Genomic DNA, 13,105 nt, shown 5'->3' on the forward strand with positions numbered 1-13,105 from the left:
GATCTCGCTATCGGCATCTCTCCAACGCGATCGGCATCAATCGATCAATCGATCAGTTAGGGATTCAGATAAAAAAAAGAATGAAGAGAGAAAGGATAAATATTCGAGTAAATAAGAAAGATGAGAATATGAGCAAATACACTGATAACAAAATAATTGAAAGTTATCTGCTTTCTCTCTAGATCTCGTCCTTAGAGAGAGAGGCTGACTCCGCCGAGGATATGACGGTGCAGTTCCCGCCGGAAAGCCGACGTGGCGGACCCAAAATATGGGACCAATAAAGGGAACAAGTGAGGTGTCCCCCTCCTATTGGATAATGAGTTGGCCATCATTAATGATGGCCAACTCATTATCCAATAGGAGGGGGACACATCACTTGTTCCCTTTATTGGTCCCATATTTTGGGTCCTTAAAGAATTTTTCTTTTCTTAAAGAGAGAACGTGGAAGTTTTTGTGGGTTAGTTATTCATTTCATTTTTTCATTATTGAGAACTTAAGGTACTGTTCATTTAAGATTTTTTGTTGTTCTCCTTTAGTAATAAAGAAGTAGATACATGCACTTTCAATTAAACAAATACTCGGAGTGATAAAGCAAATCACTTTCACACTTTCATTTATCACTTTCGACTAAACAAACACCCCCTTTATTAAAAGTTGTTACCTCAAATGTTTACTATAATAACTAACTAAATGGGTTTGTTTAATACAAAATCACCCCAAAAATATAGTGGTTTTCAACGTGACCACCACAAAATTTTGTTCGCATTCTCATTTGGGTTCTCGACTTGTTGTGGATTGAGTCTGTTGTCATGAATTGTTTCACTTCGTATTGGACGCAACAAGTGAGATATTTGGTTTGATTGGTGTCGGTTCAGTTTTGAAAAAACTTCGCCGAGGTGGAGAATTTGTGGGGGCCACATGGGCCACACCAAAGTATCCAAGGAAACCGCGTGAGGAGTTTTTTTTCTTTGCACTTGGCCCACCCGACTCTGCGTTAGTGCGCTATATATATCTCTTTATCAGTTCCTAGGGCGGCGTGCAAAAGAGGGGCGGAAAAGTGTGCAAGTGCAGGTGTGCAGAGGGTGAGAACGCGGATTTCGGCTGCGTGCAAGGCAGAGGGGAAAACCGCGTTGGTTTGGGCGGCGTGCAAGAAGAAAAGTTACCGAGGCGGCTGTCCTTTTGAGAGAGGAATTGAGAGATTGTTTAAGGGTTTTATTTGTGAGACTTTGTGTGTTTGTAAACCCTATTTGTATTCTCTTTCTCTCTAGTAGTAGATCTTCCCCCTCCTTGCCCCGTAGACGTAGGCAATCTGTCGAACCACGTAAAATTGGTTGTCTCGCTGGTTGTGTGATTTGTCATAGTTTAATTAGGTTCTCTCGACAGATCAGTCGTAGAATCGATGAGAGGAAGAGCTGATATCATATTTTGTTGAGATATTTTACTTTTGGTTCTTGTTTCCTTGGTGAAACAGGAATTCCTATTGTGACCTGACTTTTTTGTTGTTGCGCCGAGTTGCTGTCAAAATTTTTGTTGTGCGCAACAAGTGGTATCAGAGCCCAGATTTTAGATTTAGGGTTTTGGAATTAGGTAGAGGAAGATTCTTGTGTGAAGTTTGGTTCTTGGAGTTCTAAGCTTCGGTGAAAATAGCATTAGGAGTTGTCGTTGGAGATTTCGCTTTCCTCGTGTAGACAGGAGATCTATTTGGAATCTGATCTAGGGTTTAGTTGGGTAGTTCTTAATTTCTATCAAAGTTTGATTCTTTCTCTACAACTTGAAGTTAGTTTGCAATGGGAGAAGAATGTGAAAGCAGCATGACGATGGCGAGTACAGTTCAAGTTGGTTTTCAGAACACCAAAATTAGTGTGGTGAAGTATGACGGTAAAATCAACTTTGGTTTGTGGATGAGCGACGTACAGGATGCACTCAATACTCAGAACTTGGAGGAGACCATCATGGTCCATGAGAGACCACCAAAATATGAAGAGGCGATATAGGAAAAGATGAATAAGAACGCTTGTGGGGTGATCAGGTCCTGTTTGGAACAGAAGCTGAAGTATGATATGATTGGGGTGACGTCTGCAATGAAAATGTGAGAAATTCTCAACAACAAGCATCTTATGAAAAGTGTTGAGAACAGATTGCATTTGCTGCGAAGATTATTCAGATTTCAGATGTCCAGAAGCACCTCGCTTGCGGCTCATGTGAACAACTATACGAAGTTGTTGTCGGACTTGGTGAATGTTGATGAGAAGATTTTTGGATGAGTTTAAGGCTATTATCTTATTGGGCTCCTTACCGGATGAGGAGTATGACACATTTGTGCTCACTTTATTGAACGGGAGATCTTCTATCAGCTATAGTGAAGTTACTAATGTATTGATGAATTATGATTTGATGAGGAAGGACAAGAAGACTTCCCGTGCTAGTATTTCAGGCGAGACCTTATCGACGAAAGGTAGAAGCCCATATCTGAAAGGTGGTAATAGAGGAAGGTCAAACTCAAGAAGCCACCACCAATTAGTAAAGAACCAATATGCATTCTGCAAGGAGCAATAACATTGGAAGAGAGACTGCTTGAAGCTCAAGGAGAAGAAGAATGGCAAGAAAAAGGGCCTGAAGGCCAATGAGGTGAATATTGCAAAAGGTGATGATTCCGATAATTCAAACTTTTCTCTATTGATTACTCTGGAGGTGAATTACTTGAATGCATCAGATTGGATGCTTGATTCCGGTGCTACCTATCATGTGACCCCTAGGCGAGATTGGTTTGCATCTTTTGAGAAGCTCGATAGGGGTGTTGTCGTCATGGGAAATGATCAATCATGTGGCATTTGTGGGATAGGTACTGTGAGGATTCGGATGCACTATAGAGTAGTCCGTGAATTGAAAGAGATAAGATTTGTTCCTCAGTTGAAGAAGAATCTTATCTCAGTTGGAGCTTTGGAGACAAAAGGATTCAAGGTGACCTTTGAAGACGCTGTAGCGAAGGTTACTAAGGGATCCTTGATGGTGATGAAGGGAGTCCACAGTCAAAATTTATACTATCTGAAGGAGAGCACCGAGATTGGCCAGGTTGCTTCGGCTATTTCAGAGGTGGACATGAGCAGGCTTTCGCATTATAGGTTAGGGCACACAGGAGAGAAGTCATTGCAGGCTTTGTGCAAGCAGGGGCTATTGAAGGGAGCCAAGAGTGGTAAAGTAGAGTTCTATGAGCATGTATACTTGGCAAGAAGACGAATGTGAAGTTCGGGACTGCTATTCATAGGACGAGGGACATCCTGGACTATGTTCACATAGATGTTTAGGGTCCTACCAAGACTGCATCACTTGGTGGTCGACATTAGTTCGTCACGTTCGTTGATGACTATTCTAGGCGATGTTGGGTGTACACCATGACGAAGAAGAGTGAAGTTCTAGATTTGTTTGTAGAGTGGAAGAAGAGATTGGAACTACAGACTGGGAAAAAAGATCAAGACGTTGCGATCCGACAACGGTGATGAGTATACTTCAGACCCCTTTCTACAGCTATGTCGAGACAAGGGCATAGAGAGACACTTCACAGTTAGTCATACACCATAGCAGAATGGGGGTGACAGAGAGGCTGAATCGGTCTTTACTGGAGAAGGTTTGATGCTTATTGTCGCAAAGTGGTTTGAAGAAGATCTTTTGGGCTAAGGCACTTACATATACGAGCCACCTCATTAACAGGCTATATTCATCTGCGATTGAGGGGAAGACCTCTATGGAAATATGGTCAGGAGAGCCAGCACACGACTATGACCAGCTCAAGGTATTTGGATGCCCTGCATTTTATCATTTGAGAACAGATAAATTAGAATCTCGAGTTAGGAAGGTCATATTTGTAGGATTCAAGTGTGGTGTCAAGGGATACAAGCTATGGGATCCAGTTGATAGAAAGATTATGCTGAGTAGGAATGTCACATTCGATGAGGCTTCTATCTTAAAGCTTCCCAGCTCTCATCAGGTGGAGAGCGACCTGACAGAGGAGATATCACGGATGGTGAAGATCGATGCAGCTCCACAGTGTCCAGATGGTGCAGTATCCATTGGAGTGCCGACTAAGGTGATACCAAGCGAGCACGACGGTGACACGGAGGATACGGGTACTGATGTGCAGGATCAGGGACCGACGTCTCAGGTTCAGGATTCTATTACTGTTCGGAGACAGAGGAGAGATATATGGATACTAACACGATATGCCGACACAGTTGTGTATGCACTTCTGGTGGAGAGTATCAATAAGATGGTGCCTACTATATTCAGAGAGGCCGAGCAGAATTCGGAAGCTGATTCGTGACAGGTAGTTATGGAGGAGGAGATGGAGTCTCTTTATAAGAACGATACATGAGAGTCGGTTGAGCTTCCAAAGGGGCAGAAGGCGATTGGTTACAAGTGGGTATACACGAAGAAGGAGAGCATTGAGAGCACTCCTGTGACGCCCCTTGGTTCACACAAGGCTGCAGTCCAAGGTAAAACCAAGAATGTCAAACCTGCCATGCACCACACCGTGCAACAACATGTTTCACCATCACAATTAACATCTATCTAGTAGAGTCAACAACAGGTGTAGGTACAAAAGCAAGTAAAAGATAATACAAGAAGACTGATGAAATGATAATAATCAACTTAATGTTTCATCATCCAACAAACAGAAACACATAGTCAAGATCTGAGTAGATAAACTGGAATACTCAACGAGTCTCAAAATACAATTATCTGACAAGAAGGAAATAAGGCACACAACCTTTACAACTTCTAGAACAAGACTCTCAAATGTCTAAACACAAGTCTACTGTGGAACTCCAAAAGAAAATATATAACTAGCTAGACAGCTGAAGCTAAAATGCATCGCCATCAACCTGCGACTCTCCGGGCTCCTGGCTCGTTACCTGAAAGGGGGAGGGACAACGAGCGTCAAAGCGCTAGCGAGTAACATCACAACCAACCCCAAGGGAACATGGCTCGTTGTATAAGAAAATACAGATAATACATAATAGATCTAAAATCATTGATCTTACTAAAAAGGGTTTTAGTATTTAGAAATTTACAACACGAGAATAGGTACGTCGAGCGAAATAATCCAAACAAGAAAACCCTCATGTATATACCTTATATCTCAAATTGTAAACCCCTAATCACCAAACCTGAGGTTCTAATATAGGAACAATAATAAAAGAAATACAACTAATCTCAGAACATAAGTGCGATGCCATATCATAGCCTACATGAATATCATGTTAAAATTTACATAAGTGTCATGTCAAAATCTACATAACTATCATGTCGTGATCTTCTGTGAGAAAGTCATATTCAGGGTTAAGAACTAGGTCCGAAACATGAACTATATATTGTAGTTTCCAAACTCATGGAATAAGTGGCAAATGTCCAACACGAGGACTGAAATGGATTATAGTCCAACACGAGGACTTCTATGGATTATAGTCCAACACGAGAACTGTAAAAAGGTGAAAAATATCACTGTGACATATATTGAAATCTACTTATATGAATCCCCACTCAAATCAGTGTGTAAGTCTCTAATTTTTACCCTCAGGTCATCTATCATGCCTGGGTACATAGTAAGACTAAAAACCGAAGTCAGATAATCCAATCAAACACTCGAACATGAGTAAAATACTCAAAAAATACACAAAACAGGAATTTGCAACAGACAGTGCGGCGGTCGACCGACTCGGTCGACCGCACTCTGCTAGGCATTTCGGTCGACCGACAGAACGTCGCGGTCAACCGGTGCGGTCGACCGCAGACTATTTCTGCCCCTACAGCGAGCTCAGCGGTCGACCGCCGCGGTCGACCGCCAAGCAGACAGAAACCCAAATCTGGGTTTTCTGTCAGCTGCTAAACCTGTAATAAAAAGCTTGATTCTAATTACAAATAAAAGTTCTCACTTCTCAAAAAAAATCATACAGTAGAAGAACAAGACATTTTTAAGTATGTAAACCATATACCCAAAATTCTAAATACAAGAGAAACAAGATTAAAATATTTTGATAACAGTAAAAATGATTTAACTCTTGTTTAAGAAATTTCAGATCTAGATCTTATTGATAAAAGCTCTTTGGTGAGCTTTTAAAGTTGAAAACATGATTCTCAAAACATGTACCATATAGATCTACTATCTCTATAAGAAAATACGATTTTTGGCCCAATAAATTCAATAAAAACTCAAACTTTGCATGAAAACAAAAGGGGGTGGAGTTGGGCGAGAAGTTACTCGCCTCTAGTGAGAAATGAATCCCTAGATCTGCAGGAGGTTGATCCCCTTCGCTGAAATCCAACAATCCCGCTGAAAATCCTCAAGAACTCCTCCCAAATCACCAAGCAATGAGAAATTAGGGTTTTAGGGAAGAGAGGGGGGCTAGGGTTTTGGTTTCAGATCTCAGGGAGGCTCTCTCGGGCACATTAGTTTATATACCAAACCCACAATCCGACCCGAAACCCGATTAAACCAAACCTGAGAAAAACTCTCTGACCGCTGTGCGGTCGACCGCGCAGCAAAAAATGCCTGCTGCTAGGCATTTAACATGCTGGTCATATCACTCGATTTCTCTCACATAGAAACACTTGATGGGTTCTCAAACACCGATAATTACATTCATCTGATATCTATATATGTGTATATATATGATTATTCATCATAAGGGAAATATTCACTATTAATAATACACATATATTTATTATAGAAATTTCGGGGTTTTACAACTCTATTAAGGTTCAAAGCTAGGTTGGTTGCGAAGGGCTATGCACAGGAGGAAGGTATTGACTATAATGAGGTTTTCTCTCCGGTGGTGAAGCATTCTTCGATTCGGATTTTGCTAGCTTTGGTGGCACAGTATAGATTGGAGTTAGATCAATTGGATGTGAAGACGATATTTCTTCATGATGATCTTGATGAAGAAATATATATAACTCAGCCATTGGGATTTTGAGCTGCAGAGAATGAAAAATTAGTTTGCAGATTAAAGAAATCACTATACGGTTTGAAGCAGTCTCCTCGTCAGTGGTATAGGCGATTCAATGGTTTTATGATTGGTCATCCGTACACTCGGAGCCAGTTTGATCCTTACGTATACTTTCACAAGTTAAAAGGAGATGCATACATCTATTTGTTACTTTATGTCGATGACATATTGGTTGCCTCTATTTCCAGATCTGCTATAGATGAGCTGAAGGTACATCTTTCAAAGGAGTTTGAGATGAAGGATTTGGATGAGGCGAAGCGTATTTTAGGGATGGAGATCGACAGAGACAAGAAGAAGGGTAGAATTTGTTTGACACATGTGGCTTATTTGAAGAAGGTTCTACAGCGATTTCATGTTAGCATGGATACGAAGCCAGTTAGTGTACCATTGAGAGCCCATTTGAAGCTTTCGGCTGATCTTTCACCGAAGACAATTGAAGGTCAAGAGTTGATGTCGAAGACTCCATATGCGAGTGTGGTTGGAAGCTTGATGTACACGATGGTATGTACGAGACCAGACTTGTCACAGGCGGTGAGCATGGTTTCGAGATACATGCACAATTCAGGAGTGTATCATTGGGACGTCGTGAGATGGATTTTGAGGTACATTCGAGGTACGCTCAATGTTGGTTTGGTTTATGAGCGGGACACTACAGGTGGGTAGTTATGCATTAGTTATGTTGATTCGGATTATGCCGGGGATTTGGATAAGCGCTGGTTTACGACGGGGTATGTGTTTACTTTGACCCGTGCGCCGATTGTGTTGGAGATGCACCTTACAGTCTATAGTGGCTTTGTCTATGACGGAGGCATAGTATATGGCGATTACTGAGGCTGTGAAGGAGGCTATTTCGCTTCGAGGACTTTTGGAGGAACTTGGTATATCGCAGCGATCCATCACTATTCATTATGATAGCATGAGTGCTATCTATTTGGCAAAAAATCAAGTTTTTCATGCAAGGACGAAGCACATTGATGTTTACTATCACTTCGTTCGGGATGTTCTTGAAGATGGTGATGTGAATATTGTGAAAGTCCACACGAAGGATAATCCGGCCGATATGCTCACAAAGGTGGTTCCGAACAACAAGTTTGATCATTGTCGAAACTTGTTGCATATTCGTGATTGTTGAGGCCGTTGGCGGCCATTTGGGTGAACTACGTAAGGCTTGATTCTTTGGGCAAGAGGATACATAGGCAGTCTTTATAATGCAGCCGATTTAGTGAGTCGATACCGATGTTTGGAGTTTGTTCGCATTCTCATTTGGGTTCTCGATTTGTTATGGATTGATTCCATTGTCGTGAATTGTTTCACTTCGTACTGGACGCAACAAGTGAGACATTTGGTTTGGTTGGTGTCGGCTCAGTTTTGAAAAAACTTCGCCGATGTGGAGAATTGTGGGGGCCACATGGGCCACACCACAGTATCCAAGGAAACTGCGTGAGGAGTTTTTTTTCTTTGCACTTGGCCCACCCGACTCTGCGTTAGTGCGCTATATAAAGAAAAGTTATAAAGGCGGCTGTCCTTTTGAGAGAGGAATTGAGAGATTGTTTGAGGGTTTTCTTTGTGAGACTTTGTGTGTTTGTAAACCATATTTGTATTCTTTTTCTCTCTAGTAGTAGATCTTCCCCCTCATTGCCCCGTGGACGTAGGCAATCTGCCGAACCACGTAAAATTGGTTGTTTCGCTGGTTGTGTAATTTGTAATAGCTTAGTTAGGTTTCCTCGACAGGTCAGTCCTAGAACTGATGAGAGGAAGAGCTGATATCCCACTTTGTTGAGATATTTTGCTTTTGGTTCTTGTTTCTTTGGTGAAACAGGAATTCCTATTGCGACCTGACTCTCTTGTTGTTGCGCCGAGGTGCTGCCGAAATTTCCTCTGCGCGCAACAGTACCCCCCATTCATCTCCTCCAAAAGGTAATCACAATGGGTACTTACGTTATTTTATACTCTTATTTAACTAAATATGAATGAAATTTAGGATTTGGTGGCACCTTGTTGGGGACCGTTTGGTTCGGCCAAATTTTTAGGAATCCTACAGCTTTGGAACAAAAAGTAGATTTTTTGACATTATAGGATTTCGAAACTGTCATTTGGTTTAACTTTTTTTTGAAGAATATCTTTCTTAAAAGCTAACATGGCAACTCAATTTATGGAAAGCTCAATTCTCTTTTTTAGCTCGGAAATGGACTAGAAAACTGACAACCATGTGACAACTGATCATTTCCCCTCACAACTCCCTAAATTATTTTGCAATGAAACAAACATAAGTTTTGGATATATTTTCATATTCTTCACTTTATCATTACATATCAAATACAAGTTATGGATTCCTTTGATATCCAATTTTTTTTGGAAATGGTTATTTATCTTAGAATCATTTTCCATAATGATTCCATAATTTTATGAATGAACCAAACAGCCCCCTTGACCGCGCAATATGCTTCCGTGGCTTTATGAAAACTAAAAATTTTGTGATTTGTTTTTCCCTAAAAAAACCACTATATTTTGTGTGGCAATTTAGTATTAAAAAAACCTAACTAAATTCTAAGGCGTAAATTCTTACCGAAATACAACAAGGATTTTTTTTACCGTAAGCGGTGAATAATAAGACATCAACTTCTGCAATCTCGCGCCGCTTTGGCTACTAAACTTTGATAATCATCCCAATAACTATGGTGAGCAAAATCCCAACGAAATTTAGCGTCGATGGTGGGTCTCGTCCAATTATATCTTGAAAATCTGACTACCATCCTCATGAACGTGAACAAGACCTTCGATTTATTTGCTGGGGATCGATTTTTTCAATGGAAAACATCATCTAAATCTGAAAACAAACATGTTCCTGCTAACATAAGAGTATAGAATGAATTGACACGTAGATACAAGAATACGAATCCAAGAACTTCGTGATAAGTAAAATACTTAAATAGTAAATTACAATACAAAAAGATTATAAATCAATGCCTGATAAAGTGTAAAACCACAATAAAGCAAATTAAGAGAGCACATTTAGTCTCTTTTACGGCACATTACGAACAACACAACAGATTTGAGCATTTCAGAACAATAATATCTTTCAATGAAACAGGATGCATATGAACGAGACTTTAACAACAAACAAAAAGTCCAAATTGGCTACATCTCCGGTAGTCTGGGAATAAAATCCACTACACTGAATAGAAAGCAAGGGGAGATAAAACACACAAAAATATCTCAACCATATTGCAGAAAAGGCCACCGGGAATAAGCTTAAAACACCGATCCTGTTAGCTCCGGATTCACTGCATAATAGAAATTAGAGAAATTGATTTGTCATACCAACACAAACGAAAATCTGAACAGATACGCAATATGAGAACTCTGAAACTCACCTCAGCATCTTCACCTGCAAGGCCCTTTCCAGCACCCTCCTTTGCATCCTCTGCTGGGTTAAACATGGAAACCATAATAATAAGTTCAAAACATCACCCACAAGACCCTTCAGAAATCATCTAAGTCACAAGTCAGCTTCAGACTTTGTGAATAGAAATGCAAATGATGCATTTTCAACGTTTTCAAGCAGAGAAGCCACCAAAAAAAGGTTTCTCGCTCATGACACAGACATAATCAGAATAATGAGAATATAGAGTAACATTGCAACTGGAGCAGTCATCATATGTAATGTTTTAAATGTCGGATGTCGGGTTCATGTCGGTCGGCCAAAATTCATGTCGGATAGCGGAAATCGGGGATATATCGGGGGACATGAAAAAAATATCGGATTGCCATATCGGATAGGTTGATATGATATCATAAATGGAATCTTCACATACTTAATAATTATATTTTCTAAACATATGAAAAAGTACATAACTTATTGATGTTAGGATCACTAACCAATTGTAGACACCTGATTTCCGAGTCGGGTTTTTCAAACTTGACCCAATAAGCTTAAAACCGTTTTTTTTTTAAATTTGGCCGATATTTCTTGGCCGCAATAGCGCCCGACATACCCGATATTTTCCGACATGTCCCCGACATGACCTCAGAAACGCAATACGCATTGAAATGAAGGATATCGTGGCGGCTAGGGTATAAAACCGCCATATCGGCCGCCATGTCCGACATGGCGGCCGATATTTAAAACACTGATCATATGGAAATATAATGACGTCAATCCAAAGTTGTACCCCCTTAAAAATAAGGGGAAAAACAAAGCGGCCTCTCGAAAAAGAAAAAGTCACCTTAGGATTACTCCTCAGAAGCGAACAAATCCACAGAAGTCAACTTTCGACATCCACAAGGCAGAAAGCATGGTTCACAGAATACAGACTTCTAACTCATTTGTCCATTAAGCAGCTGTGTAACAGATAATAAGGACAACAATTCTACCACTTAGTACTAGAACCTCAGCTTAGCAAGGGAGAAGAGCCACATGGACTCGTAAAATTTCAAGATTAAATCTCGCCAACTGCTTGTACAAGGGAACTGGCAATCCAAAAGTATCTGAAAACATAATTTTTCTTCGGAAATGAAAAGGGGGATAGCTTTACTGCAAAAAATTGTAATTTCGAAAGTAGAGTGTAAAAGTTGAGGAGGCTTTTAGACATTTAGATATTGGTGGGGTTTTCTGTATACTTCTGGATTATTTAAGGTATGGATTCATCAACTGAATTAGAAAAGAGTTTGTGTGAGCAGCCAGAACTCGAACTCTTAACTCAAAAGGCCAGAGAAAGTCCCTCTTTTGCCACAATTCATCCAGTCAATTGGAAATACTAATCCCAGAGAGGTCAAGCAGTAGCAGCTGAATCTAGGGAAGGAAAAGACACAATATTCTGCAAGATCTTACTGAACGTCCTTCCTTGTTTAGATTTGTTTATTTGCTTGTGCTTATGGAGTGTCCCTTACACACACATGATAGTTCAGCTGTTTGAAACCATAACAGCTAAAGTAAATTGAAAAATAACACAGCCACAAAAGCATAACGTACAAATTAAGCCTACATAATAAAGTAGGCAAGATGGAATTAGATTAACCGTTACCTCCTTCATCAGGGATGTCAGAGGTCCACAAGGTAAGGTTATCCCTCAAAAGTTGCATAATCAGAGTGCTGTCCTTGTAAGATTCTTCACTTAGGGTATCAAGCTCAGAAATGGCCTCATCAAAAGCTTGTTTCGCGAGATGGCAAGCCCTGATAAACAAATTAAGTTAGCATCAGAAACAGTTAGACAAAAGCCAAGAACATGCATCTCAATTGGCAGCCAGTCATCCATACCTTTCTGGAGAGTTCATAATTTCATAATAGAAAACTGAAAAGTTCAATGCCAAGCCCAATCGAATTGGGTGAGTAGGAGAGAGATCTGCTTCAGCAGTACTGGAAGCGGCCTGTGGATTGTTGAACACAAAACCAGAGCACAATAGAATGAAGGAGTTAGTCAGCGATATTACTGGTGCAGCTAAAGCAAATTGGTAAGCAATTACATATACCTAGTTCAAAGCTAATAAACATCGGAACCAAGAAACAACACCATTCCTATGCAAACTATATTACAATTGATAAGCAGCAACTGAACAGGGACAAAAACTCTGAAAATGGCATCAAGGCAAGAGATGAGGAGAAAAGACAAGATAAGGGCACAGATAAGCTACTTTTATTTAATGAGAAAACAACTAATTGAAGTGTTTAACCTCCAACCACGGAGGCCTAGCTGCTTAGACCGTCACTTAGGCAGGTGTCTAGGCTACTTTTAAAACACTATTTGGACAAAATTTTAGTAATAAAATAAAATTTCACAAGGTCCTAACAGGTTTGTTACATTGCCCTTCTCAAGCGTACCTATCAACCAATCATATTAGAGCGTAGTCATCTGTAATCACGTAAAGCATACAAGCTTATAACAGAACACGATGACTAAAACTAGCAATAATCATGCTGATAGCAATCAACCTTGGATAACAATGGAGATATAATTGTATTTTTTACTGATGTCAAACTCATGAAATTTGCTTGAGTTTATCAAAGATATTCTTTGGTAAAAAAAAGACGAAACGTAAAAAACTGCTCTGAAATACATTTTATACTCCCTATTAGAACAAATTATAACAGATGCCCAGATGTG

General features: G+C 40.1%; 1 protein-coding gene and 1 long non-coding RNA gene across 3 annotated transcripts in view; both read right to left on the bottom strand.

The window, feature by feature from the left end:
- The window catches only part of LOC109822693 (14-3-3-like protein D), a 4,472-nt gene continuing 1,334 nt past the window's right edge, over positions 9,968-13,105 (bottom strand). Inside the window, exons 4-7 of one of the 2 annotated variants that reach the window (XM_020388925.1) lie at positions 12,262-12,371; positions 12,029-12,177; positions 10,379-10,431; positions 9,968-10,288 (exon numbers count right to left, since the gene is read on the bottom strand). In XM_020388925.1, the coding sequence (XP_020244514.1) occupies positions 10,286-10,288; positions 10,379-10,431; positions 12,029-12,177; positions 12,262-12,371 (315 nt within the window). In that variant the 3' untranslated portion in view covers positions 9,968-10,285. The remainder of the gene's footprint in view (positions 10,289-10,378; positions 10,432-12,028; positions 12,178-12,261; positions 12,372-13,105) is intronic. The other variant, XM_020388933.1, reaches the window with a different exon arrangement.
- Positions 10,947-12,022, bottom strand: LOC109822709. Its single transcript, XR_002242241.1, has 2 exons — positions 11,836-12,022; positions 10,947-11,345 (listed from the first exon to the last, which is right to left on the bottom strand). It is a non-coding gene; the product is annotated as an uncharacterized LOC109822709 (long non-coding RNA).

Source organism: Asparagus officinalis, chromosome 1 (genome assembly GCF_001876935.1).
Source record: "Asparagus officinalis chromosome 1, Aspof.V1, whole genome shotgun sequence".
In the NCBI taxonomy this organism is placed as follows: Eukaryota; Viridiplantae; Streptophyta; class Magnoliopsida; order Asparagales; family Asparagaceae; genus Asparagus; species Asparagus officinalis.